The 19990-nt window shown below is 40.3% G+C and overlaps 1 protein-coding gene across 2 annotated transcripts; it reads left to right on the top strand.

Moving 5' to 3' along the window:
* Positions 1-673: 673 nt before the first annotated feature.
* On the top strand, positions 674-4628 carry LOC127362748 (homeobox protein otx5-like). Of its 2 annotated transcripts, none has more exons than XM_051398849.1 (3): positions 674-1480; positions 2595-2764; positions 3138-4628. In XM_051398849.1, exons 1-3 carry the CDS (start codon positions 1381-1383, stop codon positions 3774-3776), a joined length of 909 nt encoding a protein of 302 aa, XP_051254809.1. In that variant the 5' UTR covers positions 674-1380; the 3' UTR covers positions 3777-4628. The 2 variants fall into 2 exon arrangements, with proteins under 2 accessions (XP_051254809.1, XP_051254810.1); XM_051398850.1 differs by having other exon boundaries at positions 682-1480; positions 2613-2764.
* The last annotated feature ends 15362 nt before the right edge of the window (positions 4629-19990 follow it).

The raw sequence follows: 19990 nt of genomic DNA, 5'->3' as shown, positions 1-19990 counted from the left end.
CCGGAGGGAGCATGTTGGGGATCAGAAGGGGATTTAATAGCAGAACAACGCGGTCTTTGTGCTGCTTTTAATCCGGCCTGTACCCCCTTCTCTGCCTCCCAGTTGCTCTACCTCTGCCTCCACACTCAGGAAGAGTCGCCCAATTATTTTAGGAGGCCAATTTCGAAAATGGTTCCTAACAATAAAACCTGGAAAAGACTGAGATAGTTACTGGGGTTCTCTCAGAGCAGAAGACGACCAACCATCCATCTTTCATCTGTATGAAGTCAACTTCCCAAGTGCCTTTATGGACGGATTTTAGTGCCGTCTTCATTTCTTTCTTTTTAATTACTGTGTTTTTCGAATTAATTTGTACTAGTTATATGTAGGCTACGTGTCAACAAGTGTCAGCCACAACAACATGTTGGATCATAGCGTAAACAAATTTAAATAAAAGAAACATATTAAATAAAGCCTGGAACTCTATAAGAGGCATATTCTTCTTATCCTCCTATACATTTCATATTACAGGCCCAATAGGGATACATAATGACGGTGTGTGTGTGTGTGTGTGTGTGTGTGTGTGTGTGTGTGTGTGTGTGAGTGTGTGTGTGTGTGTGCGCGCGCGCGCGTTGGCTTGAGCAAAGAGAGAGAGGGAGAGAGAGAGAAAGAGAGAGAGGGAGGGCTCTGGGTGTCTACTTGGGTAAGAAGTTACTTCTAATTAGCCAGCCTCTTCTTGCTCGCCTCACTTGTCCACTCTGCAGATCCAGATCCTCTCCTCAGGGACCAGGTACCGTCAGAGGCCCCATCAGACCGCAGACAGCCGAGCTGTTGTGGAGCTGCTGCTTTTGGCACCTTTTCACCCGGCGACGTCGGTGCGCACCGAAATTACGCACGACTTGGATGGAGAAGCTGCATCATAGCACGGCTCTTATTTAGTCAGCCTTTATCGTTTTTTTTAAATACTGTCTTGGGTTGATTTTAGTTGTTGTTGTTGTCCTCATTATCTGCAAAGAGAAAACATAGAATATACACCTTGTCGCTAAATCAGCGGGGTTTTTACGCGTCAGGTTAACACAGGTGTTTAGGCGCACGTCGGTCCTTGTACAGTTGGACCCACAGGTGCCCGGTTCGACGGCACTGAGTCCGAGCAGCATACAAAGGTAGTAAAGGAGAAGGCCAGCAAGGAAATATCAAAAACAACAACTAAGTGACAAATAACCCAGGGTAAAAGAAAAACAGAGAGGGAGGGAGTGACAGAAAAAAAAACTAGAGAGAGAGAGAGAGAGAGAGAGAGAGAGAGACAACCCCTGGAGACTAGCTAGGAGACCCGGCCCCCGGTCTGAGAGAAGGAGAGAGAGAGTGAGGGAGTGAGGGAGTGTTTTAAAGCCGGCAGGAGGCATGATGTCCTACATTAAGCAACCCCATTACGCCGTGAACGGGTTAACGCTGTCCGGCCCGGGCATGGATCTGCTCCACTCCGCCGCCGTTGGATACCCCAGTAAGTAATGACCTGTTACCTTATAACTCTATGCTTTTTACAATAATATAAACCTGTCTTTTCATTGTTGTTTCATTTGAAAAAAGTTTATTTTTAAATGCAGAAACCCAAATAATTCAAAAAATCCTGTTATGTCTTTATAATAATCAGTAAGAAAAAAAAGGCAAATTCACTTGAATGTCATTTTTTTAAATGCAGCTAAGGTTGTGCTTTATGATTATAAATATATGGCTCTGATTCTTCAGCCATCAGGACATGTGTTCACTTGACCTATAAGTTCTGTGGATTATAGAGTCAAAAAACAATAAAAAGTGTGTGTGAATGGAAACGCAGCCTGTTCTCACACAGACTTAACACCAAACAGACTCCAAGCTGTTGATCTTATCATGTAACCTATTTACAAAATGATGCTCATTGTATTTTATTTTGAGCCGTAATGTTTTTCATGAATGGACACTTCTTATATTGTTCGGATGGACTGATCAGCATCTGTCATCCTTGAGAGGAGAGTTTGAATGAAATGATGCCGAGGTTTGGCACTGGTGACAGAAGGCGTGTTACAAAGCTTGGCCTTCGGGAGGCAGATTAGAGTTTGAATCAACGAGTTAAGACATTTTTTAAAATTCAGAATCAGTGCCTCGGAATGATTTTCGTTTCTTCACCTTGAATATTTCGATTCGAAATGTCTCATTTATGAAAGATAAAACCACACGACCTTTTTATTCGATCCGATACAAAACAGCACATTTCCTCTGGCCCGGTAAAAATGATCGACTACAACAAATAATACCTAATAAATATATATCGACATTCAGCTGATTAAATCTAGAACCAGCTTTATTTTTTGCGAATTCAACAGAAATAATAATTTTCATGATTCATACGCAATCACTGAATCACCTTACTTTAATAATGCATTATGGGATTTTAATAGCCTAATATAGATTGCTATTTCCAGTCTATCGGCCTTTTGAATTTTGTGTGTATAATGTTTGAACACAGATCTCATGGTAGCTACAGCGCTATCTTTTAAATACCAACATAATAAAAACACCGCATGTATAATACTACTACTACTACTAATATTTATAATAATAAAAATAATAATAATCAGGTGATTATTTCTTCGCAGGCACCCCGCGTAAACAGCGCCGGGAGCGCACCACCTTCACACGCGCACAGCTGGACATCCTCGAGGCTCTGTTTGCCAAAACCCGCTACCCAGACATCTTCATGAGGGAGGAGGTGGCCCTCAAGATCAACCTGCCCGAGTCCCGAGTCCAGGTAACACATTACAAACCAATAGCCCATACAGAGTGTGGTTTTAGTATTATATCACATGTACAGTATTTTGATGCAAACAAATATTAACTGGCATGTTGAAAGAGAAAACTGTGTGTGTGTGTGTGTGAGAGATAACAGGTTTACACACAATAGCAGCTTTTACACTTTGAATGTTTTTATTGCATTGTATTTACTGTTTATTATTCTTATTCGTATTATTATTATTATTATTATTATTAGTAGAAGTAGTAGTATTAGTATTATTATTATTATTATTATTCTTAGTAGTAGTAGTAGTATTAGTATTAGTATTATTAATCAATACTGATTTTATAATGAAGCTCCTCTCTGATGCACCTCTGCCATCCTCCAGGTCTGGTTCAAGAACCGTCGTGCCAAGTGCCGCCAACAGCAGCAACAGAGCACAGGCCAGTCCAAACCCCGGCCCCCTAAAAAGAAGGCATCCCCTGCTCGTGATGCCAACACTGAAGCCAGTGCCAACCCCACTAATGGACCCTACAGCCCTCCACCTCCTCCTCCAGGCACCGCCATCACCCCCAGCTCTAGCTCTGCTAGCGCCACGGTGTCCATCTGGAGCCCAGCTTCCATCTCCCCACTGCCAGACCCCCTGTCTGCCTCCACCACCCCCTGCATGCAGCGCACCACCACCTACCCCATGACCTACACCCAGGCCCCAGCCTACAGCCAGAGCTACGCAGGCTCCTCCTCCTACTTCACTGGCCTGGACTGTAGCTCCTACCTGTCCCCCATGCACCCACAACTGTCGGGTACCGGAGGTGCCCTGAGCCCCATCACAGCCTCCTCGATGGGTGGGCCCCTCAGCCAGTCCCCCGCCTCGCTCTCCTCCCAGGGCTACACGGCCGCCTCGCTGGGCTTTGGAGCCGTCGACTGTCTAGACTACAAGGACCAAGCTGCCTGGAAGCTCAATTTCAATGCCACTGACTGTCTGGACTACAAAGACCAGAACTCCTGGAAGTTCCAGGTCTTGTAAAGTGGGAGGTGGGGAGGGAAGGGGATAGGGGAAGAAGTGAGAAATTGAAGTAGGGTGAATAACCCAATATTACTGTTGGTGTGTTTTAGAGGAAGGAAGAGACCTTGGGACACATAAATCAATTAATCATATCAGTTGAAGAACTAATCAGCTGAAATAATGTCTTCAGTTTTTCTTTTCAAAAAATATGTGTGGAAGTAAACTGACCTGTTGACGCTTGGCTCGGTGATTGTAACAAGGAGATAACAGTAGTGTTTCTAAGTTAAGCAACATAGAAATCAGCCTTGAAATCAAGAAATGGCTGCTTGAAAGCAATATGTGTACAATAAAATCTAATTAGTGAGAAAGAACAACAGCTTCAATTCTCCAGCTCAGTGGATTAGTGACTATTGTTGTAATTTAAATACAGTCTGACTATATTACTGATGACAAGAGAATTTAAAGTGAATGATAAATGAAGGAGGCTACTTGTCCCATGCTGAAAGCATCCATTTGATTTATGACTCATTAGTTTTGGTTTATAGAAATCTGATTTGTTTGATAGAGCTGATTTCAGAAACTGAATGACTGGCCTTGACTTAGACCACATTTGAAGCAGAGCTTTTTTTGTTTAACTGCCACAGCACAACAGTTCAGTGACATACAATTTTGCCGCATAGACAGCCTTGAAATCGACGCGATAAAGCACTGACGAGAGCCCAAGCTCATGTCTATTTCTTCCTTCTAGACTTTGTCTTGTATTTTCTGTGATGTTATTTCTTTTATGAAGCTGCTTTTCATCAGCGAGCTGACTCAAAAAGCTTTGAGCCAAACAACTCAACTAACCCAAACCGACACCTTCAGGAGGCTCGTTACAGGGGTGGCCACTCATTTAATAGTGTGAAAAATACATAGCAGACAGAAGCTGATGATTCCCAGTAGCCTTGTGTGATACTGACCCTCTGCAGCCTGTGTTTGATACAAGCGGAGGGGGTAGAGTTGGTCACTGAAGTGACTGCAGTACAAACCTGTTGCCTTTGAGCATGGTTGAAAATCATTAGCAGAATGGCTCGTACATTGTTAGTTTAATAGGATCACTTCCAGACAATTTGGGCAACAATGGTCTCGTTGTGGCTATTGGCAGCCGAGTACTTTTCCCCCCACTCCATCTCACAGTGTTTGCATGAGGGTAGCAGATTGTTGAAGCAGTTCTTGAATTACTTTATTTTAAACATTTTAGCTGATAAACAGCTCCAGTGAGGTATTTGATGGGAGAGAAGACTGCGCCAGAGAAAGGGAAGGGATGGTCCGCCATGCAGCCCCCCCTTTGCACAGAGAGTTTGATGCCTCTCTCAACTCCAACCTGTAAAGATGTGATGGGTACTACTTTATGTGTTTGATGTATCATTTGATTTTTTTTTTCTTTTTGTATTAGAATTAAACAATATTATGTTTCTTTAAAAAAATTGTGAATTCGTTGAAGTAAAAATTGTGGTAATTTGTTTTGAAGTTGATATTATTATCAGTATTATTGCTATCATTAATATTATGTCTCCAGCTGACATGGACATTGCTAATATACTTTTTTTGTTGTTCTTTTGTAAATATTAAAACTTGAAAATGCAATCATGTCTGGTATCAGCGACGAGTTGTTACGCAGGCGCTCCACCCAACAGAATCTTTCTCTTTCTTACTTTCTAGAAAACTGCCAACTTTGTATTTTTTCTGTTTATATTTTTCTGGTTTCTGCTTCTTCTTTTTTTTTCAAACTCAGGGGTTTATCCAGTAAAAGTAGCAGTAATAGGATACAATGCTGTTTATGCTTCTTAATCATTTACTGTACTTTTATCTTTTGCATAACTATAATCTTCTCTGCTTATTTTTCTGACATTATTTTGTATATTTCATTTGTCTCCTGTGTTCCACCAGTCTCACCACTACCATGCTAGATAGCTATGATGTTTCTGAGACATTAAACGACTTCATTAAAATTCATTGTGTTCTGTAAGTCATTGGATTTGAGTGTTTACTTGCTGAATGATGTCAGTGTTGAGTCAAGGTAAGGCTACACCTGTGACATGTGTTATTCTTCCATACCACTGCCCTTCAGGGCTGTAGTAGGAGAAAAAGGGAGTGTCGGACATCCAGAGAGGGGAGATTGGGAATCAGTTTCTGGGAGCGTTCCACTAATCCATACAAGAGGTTGAGTGGGTATAAGGCAGAGATGAGAGGGAACAGGGCAGAGAGGACAGAAAACAGATTAGATCTAACAATAATACTGAGTCCCACCGCTCCCGCCAGCCCCAAACTGAAGTACGAGATGGGCAGATTATTTTGGATTGCTGAATGTTTCTGTGTGTTGCATCAACCGATGGACCAGGGGGTCGGTGCCACGGGCACTGGATGAAAGGTTTTAGCTCATGGTGAGATGCTTGATATCTTGAAACAAGGCTGTGGGTCTTGAATCACAATAAAAATACACCTATGAGAGAAAATGTGTTTTACTCATGATGAATGGTCCAACCCTACATGTAATAGTCACTGCTGCCAACTGGTGCTGTTGTTTGTAGCCACACTAGTGCCATGGCTCTAGGGATGGCGACGGCGGTCTGTTGGTCCACTATTTTAGTCCAGACTGAAATATCTCCTATTGGATGGATTGTCCATCAACATTAATGTTTCTTATAGGAGTCCTGATGAGTGTGGTGGGATATTTTATCGGATTTACTTTTATCAGATTTTAATTTTACTTAAAATTTACTTAATTTTATTAGGTATTATTCATTCAATTCAGTAATATATATTTATATATAGTTGAAATAAAATAACAGATAACTAATAACTTTGGTTATCTCTAAACTTTTCCTTTAGCACCATCATCAGCTCATAGTTTAATTTGTCATTACTTTGGTTTATGATGAAAATGAATGACATTCCCATCAGCCCCAGCTGATGTGTTAATTGCTAATTAGCAAATGTTAGCATGCTAACATGCTAAACTAAGATGTTGAACATGGTAAACAGTATACCAGCTCAGCATCAGTATTTTACAGTAGAACTGAGAGCATGTTAGCATATCGACGTTAGCATTTAGCTCAAAGCCCCACTCTGCTTAAATGCATCCTGAAAGAGCTGCTGCTAAACTCTTTGTTTGGATTGCTGATGCTATTTTGATCATCAGGACAAACTACAAGAAAGTTTTATTGTATAAAAACCTTTTGTTTTAAACAGTTTTTACTATAACGTGAGTAAAAAGTATTGTGCACATTCGAGCTGATGTTGCACCTGCAAGTCTAATGGTCTGTGCAGGTCCTTCACACTGTGAACTCTTCTTTTACAGAAATGCTTGATGGGACTATACAGTTAAACAATCAGACAGATATTTAATACTAATCATTGTCACGTTACGCAACAATTATTTGTCTGGTTGTTGGACTTTTCTTCTCAGACTTGCCCAGTAACAGTGAGTCTCTACCTTCTGACTGGGATTTAGCCTGAGAATTTAGAGCTGGGTTCAGCCTCATGGTGACACAGCATAACACAGGCCTTGCAGCCCAAAAGCTCATTACAAAGTGCAGTAGACTAAGGTCACCAACAGGCTTGGGCTTTAATGAGTATTCATTAAACAAGTTACGTAGAAACTGCTACATTGTTGCTCTGGCAACTGAATTATGTGAATATACTTAAAAAGTTTGTTGCTGTGATTGAAATTGTGAGCAGTCGATAGATAGATAGATAGATAGATAGATAGATAGATAGATAGATAGATAGATAGATAGATAGATAGATAGATAGATACAGTGCTCTGCAGGCAGTGTGCTCCTATAATCCTCCAGCAGCAGCATATGGACTTTGGAGCAGAGACACAGACAGAGATACACTCAGGACTTAGAAATATGATTCATTTCTTTCCTCTCTCTAATCCCCAACAACAAGCTGGTGGCCAGCCTGCTCTGGAGGCACACTGTAATCATGCCTCAGGCTGCTGCCAGAGCGGACCAGCCTCCCCATCATCCCTCCCTCCTGCCCTTCATCCCTTCTTCCCTTCTTCCTCCCTCCTGCCTGCCCGCAGTCCATTTTCCTCTTAATCGATTCCTAATCCCAGCACCGGCACACACACACACACACACACACACACACACACACACACACACACACACACACACACACACACACACACACACACATAAATGAAGACTATCAATCACATACATTTGAATAGACTCACATGCAAACAGACAACAACTGACAAGCAACAGAGACAGACACACAGTCAAAGACAATGGCACATACACACACAGTTCACACATTAATAAACAATATTCTTTTCTTTTTAAATTAAATCAAATAAAATGAAAAGGAAATCCATGATGATCATTTCAGAGTAGAGTGAGGAACATTTTGTCCGGCTGTGTGGGAACAAAACAAAGTCAGACCAGGTTAAAGCAGCAGCTGAAAACACTACTTGTAGCCTGGTTTTGTTCGCTGTTAATATAAGAACTTAATACAGTGTCATAATATCCTTTCTCAAGCTGTGACTGTGCACACGTGAGTGACACAAAAATGAGTTGGTGTAACTCCTGGTGGCTTTTACATTTATATCAGCTCAAAATGCGATCATTTAAACAAAGTCTTTTTATATTTTCATATTGGATGTGTAAGGCCAGAAGGCGTACCGTTCTGTCTGTTGTCACTAATCACAACACGGCCCAGTGTTGCCTTCAGGGTGCTGTTTCTCATATGTGGGGGTCATCAAATAAATATGACAACATAAAGATCAGAGGAATGTTAATGGTCAGCTTTATGTACTTTAAACATCAATAAGTTTATTCCCTTATAGGAGAACTCCACACATTGCAGTGTCTTGGGGAGCACTACTACATATGTGAAAAAAGCCTTTTGTGGTTGCAGGTAAACTAATTATAAGTGTCTTCAAATGATGTCACTTAAGTTGGAGTCATTTGGGGCTGGGGTCTACAAGTTTGAACATGACAAAAAACTGCAGGTTTAGAGTCAGGAAGATGAGGTTGCAAGACCTCTGTAGCCCGCTCCCCATTTCTGTTACCAGCTCAAGGCTACATTAGCCACTACTAGCATGACACACAAGAATCTCTGACCTAACTGCTGGCGGTCCAGTTGCATTGTGGAACAGCGTGTATGATTTAGTGACATCTAGTGGGAAAGTTGCAGATTGCAACCATCTGTATACAGCTCAGCCTTCCAAGTGTAACGATAGTGGCCGGGCTACTGTAGAAACATGGCGGACCATGTAGAAGAAGACCCACTCCCTCTGTAGATAAAAACAGCTCAAGGTAATGAAAACACAGCTATTCTTATTTTCAGGTGATTATACATTAATGAAAATGTATCTACAAATATTATATTGCATTTCTGCCAATAGAGCCTCCTAAGTGTCAGTCGGAGTGGAATAAGATCATTTCTATCAACCTTAAAGTGTTAAAGCCTTAGAGCATACCCCCATGAATAGAAGGCCTTTGCGCAGCCTCAGCTTGGTCTTTGTGAAATTTCTGTATCAAAATATGTACTTTTGTGTATCAAAAATAGATAATCATTACACAACTCAAATCAAGTACTCATTTGTAGTCAAATATTAGCATGAGCTGTCTTTTGTTATGCTCCAACACTAACCACAGTAAAACCGGTCAAATGAATATCACAACATTTTTGAATTTGGCTAAATAAATCTATGGCTTTTATCTATTTAAAAAAATTCAATCAGTCGTTAAATAAGATTTGTAAACGTGCAGTAATGCTGCTAAATTACATAGTACTGCAGTGTAAGTAGGTGTGAGTGATCTGCAGCTAGTAGTGGTAACAGGATCAGTATTACAGTATGAATGGATCAACCAGCCACTGTCAACCTCAGCATACACTTCTGCTAAGGGCTTTACTGCAGATTACAACTTAACACCTAGTTAATATCACTAATAGTAAAAGTCAGAGTTAAGAGCCACAGATTAATGATATGTTGGACTCAAACAGTTGTTTGGATTATGGGAGCGTTTGGTGTTTGGGTGCTTGATAGAATATCCAAAACAAGTGTGATCAGAGACACTGAGGGAATTCTTCCAGATACCTGAGGCAACAGGTTGCTGATGTCTCTCTGACAACATTTCTGCAATTTCACCCCAGCAGGTGTCTCCTGCCTTCCCCTTTTTTCAACTGAGGCAAAGTGGCAACCTTTTTTTTAACCAAGTTTCTTTCACAGTCTGTTTTTCCTGCCATATCTTCTGTCGCAGCATCCTTCTGTTTCACCGTCACTTCACATGTTCCCTTCCTTTGTGCCACCTCTCCCAGTGTGTCCCCTCGTTCCGTCCATTCCACCTCTCCTTGCAGTTTGTTATTCTTGCTGATCTAATTTACAGAATGTCCCAAATCCTCTTAGTGTCCTGCTCCCTCAGCGCAACACTAAGTGAATTAGACAGGATTACTGTCTCACTCTTCCTCCTACTCCTTCTCGTCCTCCTCTTCCTCCTCCTCTTCTTCTTCTTCTCTGTGCTGTCACCCTTTCCTCATCATCCCACTTTCCCTATCTCTCCACTCATATGTCCATCTTTTCTCCTGACATTTCTCTTTTCATCGGCAGGATTAAAGCCTTCTCCCTCTCCAGATGACAAATTGGTTCCAATGTTCCCCCGGTGACAGATGCTGCTCTCCCAGTGCATCATAGGACATAAAGTATCGTTAATTAAACTTTGACCTCTTGCAAATATAAATAGAAAAAAACCCTGACATAACACGGATGAAGTCCACCAAACATTAGCACATACAGCCAGTACAAGAAGGTGAAATCAGTGAAGAAATGATGATGAATGACAGGTTCCCGTGTCCCACTGCTCAGTTTCTTTCTAATCTCACAATAAACAATAACTCCAAAGGTAAGGGCTCTCCAGCAATGTCAGAGCCATGTTTCCCCGTCATGTGACTGTCTTTACATGACCTTGGTTGGAGAGCAGACGGGAGGAGCCTCAGGCCCAGTCCGGCCATCCAGTTCCGGCTTCATGCCAGTGTGAGTAGTCTAATCTGTAGTCTGGCTCTTACAGGTTCACCCTGATCTCTGCCATGCCAGTACAGGGTCAATTTAGGATCACTATAGTGTTTACCAGGACAAAAAAAACACTGTGTTTAATTGTTAATTTTCTTTCTTTTTCTGGATTACATGACACACTCTATTATCACCTTTCAAAGTCATTGCCAAACCAGCATGTGTGACTGTCTGGAGAAGTGTAGAACTGAGATACAGAGAACCATGCACGAGACCAGCTGTGGTAGTCAAACATACTAAAGTAAATGTAAATGAAAGGGTTACACACACAGACAGGCAAGATCTAGATGTAGAGGGGCTCACCTGGGGGCCAGGACCACTACAAAGAGTCAAAAGGTCTGAGGGGGTCATGATGTTGAACAGAATTTAATTTTTTATTTTATTTCTACCACACAAAATTGTGTTTATTAGTTTGTTTGATTTCCCTTTAATCTTCTAAATTTTGCACCAAATTACTGGATAATTTACCTCTTCAGGCCTTTTAAAACACAGAAAAAGAGGGCTCTTTGGTTGAACAGGTTACAACCAGTATGCAACTGGTGATGAGCGGTTGCAAGTAGACATTACATAATTTTAAGAGGTCACAAGCCAGAGAGTTGGGAACTACTGATCATGGTCAACAGAACTTTAACTAATCATGTATTACTGTTTTTTTTATTATTTTTCCATGCTAACTTGGAAATGTTTTTCTGTTTTTTAACTTAACATTAACAAATTAATATTTTTCTCACAATTACTGTGTAACAGCACTTTGAGTCTTTGTTCCTGATTTTATTTTTGTATATTGCATTTAACATTTTGTATTTAACTCTGCATTTGCAGGTTGTAATCAACACCTGCATTAAACACATGGAATAGTGTGGAGACGACTTTGCTATTAAATAATTCTTTAAATTAAATGATCAAATTCATGCATTATAAATGAACATTGACAACATACGCCTATAAGCCATTTTTTTTTTTAATTGATATTAGCCTTTCCAGTTAGTTGTACAGCTATTCTTCTAACATTCTTCTTTTCTAGAATATATGGATAGACACTGTGCCAAAAACATTTCTTTTGATGATACCAGGGCCAGTGTGCATTCATGTAAACTACCTCGAGTGAATGAATGTAGTCAGAAGTTCCTTTTTTAATCTAGTGCCACATTGTGAACAGCCTTCATTACTCATCAAGTGTTTAAATATGAAAGCAGCAGGTTAGGTTAGACTTCTTTATGGAACAGGTTAACAGATTTATAAAAGTAATTTACAAGACATGGAAATAAATAATAATGATAACATGTTATCCTTTAGATTTTTGTTCTTTTGTTCCTGTGTCTGATAAACCATTAATAAAATCAATCAATCCATCAATCCATTTCTTTTAAATATCAGCAAACATGTGTTGAGAATGAGAATATTCTATGTTTATACAAAGCATGCATGTTCTTTTCTTTTTGTTTTTTCCATTAAATGATACTGATGGTGTATATCTAGAAAACAAAGACGCACTTTCTACATTGACCTTTAATTATAGAAACTGAATAGAGAACCACTCTGAGTATTCTGCTGTAGTACTCTTTCTCTCTCAGTGGCTGATGACAGATTACAGTGCAGTCTGAGTTCCTGCCTGAGCTTTTGAACTTTGCCCCCATAACTCTGCTACATTTCCGCCCTGTTTCTTTATCGGACTTACTGCACAGTGAACACATCTTTCATCTTCTGCAAAATGATTTTACAGATGTTTAATTCTTACTGAGCTCTACTTTGTCAAACACACTTTACTGCATTTAGAGCATCAGACGTGACACCAAGATCTTTGTATTGTTCAATCCCCCTTTTAGTGTAAAGCCCTGAATATCTTCATCCCCCTCTCTGTGCTCCTCTTTCTTTGTCTCAATCTCTCTCTCTTTTTTCCTTCCTCTCTTCATCTGTGGCCCATCTGAAGCCCCCCCCCCCACTTCTCCTCCCTCACTTTCAGTAATTCCTGCGTTGCCCCTCTTGCCCGTTCATAGCTCGGCCTAATCCAGCTCTGACCTCAATCCCGTGATGTAACGGATCATGTGATGTGTGGAGAAAGAGGGAGAGAAATAGAAAAGAGAAGAGAGGAAAGAGAGAGAGAGAGGAACAGGGGACGTAAAGTGGGGAAACATGGTCTAATCCCCGATGCTGGAGCCACAGACCAATCACAAACTGATGGGGGGGGGGAGATCAGGGGGTGCCTCCATTAAGTTACAAAATATTAGTCAGACACACACTCACATACCAGCACACACACACACACACACACACACACACACACACACCTCTTATGGAAACAACAAGTCAACATGTTTGTTTCATCTCTGTGACTCAGTGGCTATTTACATGCCAGTTTGTGCCAACAACAAACACACACACATGTTTATGACTGACTTGCAGCCTCACATTGTGTGCCATTATATATACAGTACATTATAATCCTACAGATTTATATAAGGGGGCCCTTAAAACACAGTGGCCATATAGCTGGTCATCTAAATATCATTAAACTTGATATATGCCTACATAATACATTGTATTTTTAAAACGTGAGTAAGTAACTAAAATGTATGGAAGCCCATTTCTGCCACTTTAAAAAAATCCACTGCATGAAATAAGAACTATTATGTCATAAGTATATAAAAAATATCTCTATTAATGACATAGTATCTAAAAAATTAAAAATTATTGGCTTTTTGTTGTTTCAAATTCCATAAATGAGTGTCCATAAAAACAAAAAAAAGAAAGGAACAAAATATGTTTTCTCATAGATTCTTATTGTGTCAGGAAATTTCCATATTTCAGCTAAAATATACTTAAGTTATTGTATTATTATCTCTGTCAGACACAAAAATAAGATCACTCTAATATTATAGCATCTTTTAAGAAGCCAAGGACATGTTTTTCCAATTTCTTCTTCTACCAGTACTAAGCTACTCAACATTTAAAGAAATACTTCAACAATCTGGGGAAATGGAAAAAGGTACAACCAGATTTTTAGAGCATGTTGAAACATGTTTGTTTAGTACTGACTTGTGTTTTTGCTTGTACCATGTGTGTCTTATGTAATGCTGTAACTGGTCATCAGGGGGAGCTGTAAAGAAACAACAGAAAGAGAGAGAGAGAGAGAGAGAGAGAGAGAGAGAGAGAGAGAGACCCTGCATGTTCTCCTCTCCCTCCCCTCTTGTTTCTGGTAGCAGTGTGACTAGAGAAGCACATGGCCTGCCACACACACACACACTGCTACAGCACAGCAACACAGCCATGAACAGCAAGTGAAAGTGAACTTTTGAGTGATGTAAAATGAATCGATGAATGTGTTCTGCTTATTGTTCCTTGACTGTGATGTTTGACTTTCACTGTGCAGAGGTTAACAGTAGAAGGCTGTTTTCCCATTCATCTGCTGAAGGTGGAAAGTACATGGACATAAGAAATGATTTTGTCACATTACAAGTACGCTTAAAATGTGTTCCAGCCTCTAGTGCACATCCACCGAGAATGGACTTTACAGTGAAGTAGGAGACATCTTGTGTCCAGCAGGAAAACTTTAGAAATGAACAGAATTAGCATATTCAGAGATTCTGGAATCTTTTTATATGTCTTAAAATATGTGTCGGGGGGCTCTTTAATTTATGTAGGAGAGGAAGATAGCTTACTACTCATGTCTTATCCTTCATACATAACAGTTAGCCAGTTATTCAAATAAATTAGCCAAATCAAATATATCAGCCTATGCTAGAGTAGCTGAGCTCAGTCAGACACTATCTATAGGCAGCGCTCTCTGTGTTGTGTTGAGATGTTGGGAGGAATGACAAATGGGGGGCGTGGGTCTAATTCTGTGCTGCCATTTGTTATCAGGGTTGTCTCAGCACACTATAAAAGATCAATAAGTGTGGAGTGCACTATTTCATGTCATGACAAAAAGTCTTGACCCTAGGGTGTTCATACAGAGGAGAGCTGACATGAGCAGCCCACTTCAGGCAGATCTCTCATGAACTGGAAAAGTTCTCCACCAGCAGCACTCAACTAAAAAACCTCCTGGATTTGAATGTATAAAACGCACTGTACAAACTGTTATTGGCCTACAAACCCTGGGTCAGAAACATAAATAGAGACACATGATATGCTTTTTTTTCAGCCAATACAATAACATACAAATTGCCAGCATCTAATGGCTGATAAGATTTTGATAAGAAGTTTTTTAACCATAACTGTTTTACACACCTGATGGTAATAAAATAATAATAAGGCTAAAATCATCATATATGGATGATCTAATATTGCTCAACTCTGATTTAACCAAATATAACTGACATACCTAACAGTCCTGATTCTTCAAATGTTCATTTATTTTTTCTAGTAGTTGTAAAACATACTTAGGCTTTCATAGAACATAAAGCCTATCAACATTTTTTCATTAGAATCCAAAATAAATTATTATCATTACAGGCTGATCATTTATTGGCTATAATTTAATTATCATAATAATACATCATGATATAAATTTCCCATTATTAACTAAACTTGTGTTATTGATATATTTTCATTCATTACCTGTAATTCATATAGAATAGAGTGTATCTAACAAAACACCATGTACTGTTTCTTTAATGGCTACAGTTCTTGTTAAACAGTGTGTGTGGCTCCATTGACCCCTGCAGCGTTGCTAGTTGACTACCAGGTTGTGCTAATGGTTAAACATGCTTAATCCCTGGGAGCAATTCCCGACTCCCTCCACACCCACAGCCTCAGACCACCCCCCACCCCAACCCACTGTGTCTCTTTGTGCACTAGTACACTACATTAATCTCAGTGGTGCACTCATCTAGTCTGAACCCACTCACCCCCCCCACCCCGCGGCCCTCCCACCATGACTACAACCCCCACCACACTTACAAAAAAAAGACCCTTTAGTCCATATCGGTTTATAATAACTTCATGAATGCAATGCCGTTTGCCTACTCTCAAGTCTTTTCCGATCTTTAAACAATACACCACACACACCTTCAGAATTGAGGGTGTTAGTGGGGGCTGTGTCCGACAAACTTTCCGAAAAACCGACAATCTGACAATTGCACCCACTTCCTGCACTGATTGGTCAACTGTGTGACAGTCAGACAGTCAATTTTCTCATTCTTTTCACTACTTTGTCACTTTATTTTAAACATTTTTTTTAATCGATAGTGATAGCTGAACAGTGACAAGAAAGGAAAAGGGTAATAGGCAGCAAAGGGCCACAAGTTGAGAGTTGAACCCATGGCTGCTGCAGCGAGGACTCAGCCTTGTACACAGGGCATCAGCTCTACCAGGTGAGCTATCAGGATGCCCCCACTTTGTCACATCTTGTACAAGACCATGAACACCTGCAAGCAGAGACCGCGTGCGTGTGCCACTCTCTGTGATTACAGGCTTTTTGTCCCACTTTTGAGTATGGACATTTGGGACGAGCATAAACGCTGGTGCCTTCCAACGTGTTTGGGCAACACAACAAACACTACAACTAGATCATTTCAAGCATGCTCAAGCTTTTTGTAAATTTTCAAAACAGACAATCATAACCATTTAATGCTATAATTGCCAAGAAGGTAAAGAGGTAAAGTAATCAGTTTTTGTTTAACTGTCATCACTTGCGTGTACAACTGATTGCAACCCATCACATCTGTATAGATGCATTTCCACAGAAAGTAGCTGAAACTTTTAGTCCCAGAAGCCACTTTTCAAGGAACTAAAAGGTTACCTTAACCTGTTGTTGATTAGGCAAACTAGTCCGCTGATATTTGTAAAAATTAAAGGGAATTTTGGTGCACAACTAACAGACGGTCCATCTGTCATATAGTTTCTTCTGTAACTTCGTGTTAATGTGAGGAAGCAGAGTGGACAAAAAACAAACTGGTTTGTGGCTGCAGAATTTCAAAAAGTGGTGGCTGAAATAAAATGCTGCGAGTACTGAGCGCTACAAAGTTCTTAGTCCCTGGGGATAGCTCCTACGGTGGAAACGCGGCTTATGTACGCCTTTGAGTGGCCAGCTTTTAGATGTGGTGGGTGACCTTGTTCATTTGAAGCATACTGAGACCTTTACAATGCTGCACCTGGAGAATCATGTTCACACTAAAATGGTAGATTTCCAGAAAACTTACAAGGGCTGAAGAACACTCAGCTCCTGTTCCCACTTGATGTCAACAGGCGATTGCTTGAACTCTCACATGTTTAGGTGTGTCTGGCTTTTAAACAGGCTTTATAGTCTACCTGTGTCTCTATCTATCTCTGTTCCTCCACCCCAAGTGCACTCGTGAATTATTGTCTGCTTCAGGTATGAAAAGTACTTCAGAAACTCGCCATTTTTGTGTTAACTACGACCCCCCACCCACGATATACTGTACATCTGTCCCTCTTCCTTCTTCACCTTCTGTCCCTCTCTACTCTGTCTATAACCCCCCCTCCTTTCCCAAAGGCACACACACTGTACCAGTTGTGTACTAATCTGGGGTCGACCTCTCAACCTTCCCCTACCCCCTCCGCTCCCCACCTTCCCCCCAATACACACACACACACACACACCCTCTCTCTCTCTCTCTCTCTCTCTCTCTCTCTCTTCCTCAACATCCATCCACCTCTCTTTACCCATGCTCTACCCGCTGCACCCCCCCCTCTCCCAATCCCAGCACTGTGTTAATCTGGTGCTGGTCTGACGGTCAGCACTTTGAGCGGCAGACAGACAGATTGGCTTTAATCCCCTGAGTGCCACAGATGGAGCGCCACTACACAGACCTTGGGGTAGGCGAACGTACAATTGCATACACACACACGGACAAAGACTTACAATAAAAAAAAAATAACTATGCACACACTTCATTTAGATGTACAGTCCATTATACACTTAGAGCAGCATTCTGCCAATGAGTGGTCACATCATCATAATGATGTTCCTCCACTGTAACTCTGTACTCATGTTTCTGATGAACAAAGTGTACACATACTGTAAAAACAAAACAATATGTTGCAGTGTAGTGAAGGACATTTGGATCTCTAGCTGATGATGATCACTTACAGTTTTCCACAGAGCAACCAAAGGCCCCTATTTATTCATTTTGAGTGAAAACTCCCAGTTTCCAAAATGAAAACTCTTGAAAAGATATTTGCAAATTGCCCACACTATGCAAGACAACGTAATCATCATAATTCATAATTATTCTATCTTATTTCGAGCAAGAAAAGCCTCTCCTGTCCCAAGAGTCTCCTGTCCCACGTATCAGGCTTTCCCCACAGTGTTTGGGAAAGAAACGGTTCTTTGATTTCTGCCATGTAATCCTACAGTTAGATTAGCTAAGGGTTAGCTGCTTTTTTTATTCTAATCCAAAGAATGAAATTATTTCATGTATAATTATCTGGTTAACTGTGTGAACCCAGTTTTCACTGTAATGTGGGAAAATATACCTTTCTGAATACAAATGAGAGAAGAGGCGAAGAGGAAAAGAGAAAGAAGAGAAGAGAACAGAGGAGAAGAGATGAGAAAATAAATAAAAAAAGAGAAGAGAAATGAAGCGATTTTAGAGATAATTGGAACAATTAGATGTGCTCTGTATCTAACTCCAGTGATTCCTGGCTAGGGGTAGTGATACTGTATTTCAGCAGCTGGAACATGGAAGGAGTATGGAGTGTATTTGTGCTCAGGTGGAAAGCAAAATGGATGGTGTGAGGCTAAAATTACAATATAGAATATTTACCATCACAGTAAACAATAAACAATAAGCTACAAATGAACTGACTGCACAGAATGCATCTCACACACTCCTGACTCAGTTGTAACACCTTAATACGATGCTGGGATTGAGACTGCATAAATACAAGCTTACAAGCAGAGAAATGAACACAGGAAGCTAAAAGGCCAGAACAAACGGCTGAAACGTTCAGTGGTAGCTGTACAATCACAAACTTGATCAAATACTAATAAAAAACTAATTCTTCCAGCCTTGTATGAGAAAAGATATTGAACCACCATTATGGACAGATGCTTTTTCCCATATAAAGACTGATTCTATTTGTGGCTCATTAAAATCATTTGAACTATTGATCAAAGGTGAAACCAGACTGAATTGTAATTACCAAAACACTTAAGTGGCTGGAGACAGAGCTGATCATCAATCTGAAGAAGTGATGGCTTTACTCTGTGTGTGTGTGTGTGTGTGTGTGTGTGTGTGTGTGTGTGTGTGTGTGTGTGTGTGTGTGTGTGTCCATACCACTGTAGCTGTGCCCATTGAAAACAACAGGATTAAAGGCTGGTGTTTGATTAGATGTTTGTTTGTCTATGTGTGTTTCATTGTAATGAGTATAGCTGAGGCCACAGTGACATGGGTGGATGTGTGTGCGTGTGTTTGTGCGTTTCATTGTAATGAATATGGCTGAGGGCATGGCTTTATCCCTTTTAATCAAGGAAGTAGAAGGATGAAATGAAACACTGATGAGGGGAATGATGTCAACCCAGAAAAGGATATTAATTGTAATGCTGGAGTCTCACGTCTGTGTGTATGTTTGTGTTTGTGTGTGAAAGATGGGTATATTACAAATGATCTAGAAAGAATAGAAACACGCTACTTCTGAATAGTATCGTAATCATCAAACAAAAATGTAAAGAGCAGAATTCTTGTTAGAATTTGACTTGAATTTAGTTTAATTCTCAGACATTAGAAGTTAATCATATCTATAAGTAGAATAACATGGGATGTGAAAAATATATATACACAAACAAATGTTTATGTTTAAGATGGAGCAAGGTGACATTTTAGCACAAACACATAGTTATATGTTACAGAACCAACTACAAACCTGCACTCATTCAAATGTGTTACTCTAATACAAATATTTGACTTATGAATTTAAATGTGCAGTTTTGACATCCTCATTCACTCCAAGCTAAAGCGCAATTAACACTACAGCAGGAGCTCCGTTCCTCAATATGAAGGAGAGTTTATAATAACACCACAAACATGGTGCTTTACTGCCATCTAATGGTGCAGCTGGCATCAGTGTGCCATTATTATTGTGAGCTCTGGCAGAGGTGGTTTGTGGCTTGTGAACATGTACTGGCTTGTAGACACACAACCCTCAAAATATTCAGGACTTGCTTTAAGGTGCAGTTGGAACACATAAATAATCCTCTAGCTGCTCT

Source organism: Dicentrarchus labrax, unplaced genomic scaffold (assembly GCF_905237075.1).
Source record: "Dicentrarchus labrax unplaced genomic scaffold, dlabrax2021, whole genome shotgun sequence".
NCBI classification, from domain to species: Eukaryota; Metazoa; Chordata; class Actinopteri; family Moronidae; genus Dicentrarchus; species Dicentrarchus labrax.
This window is presented reverse-complemented; position numbering and strand designations above follow the sequence as displayed.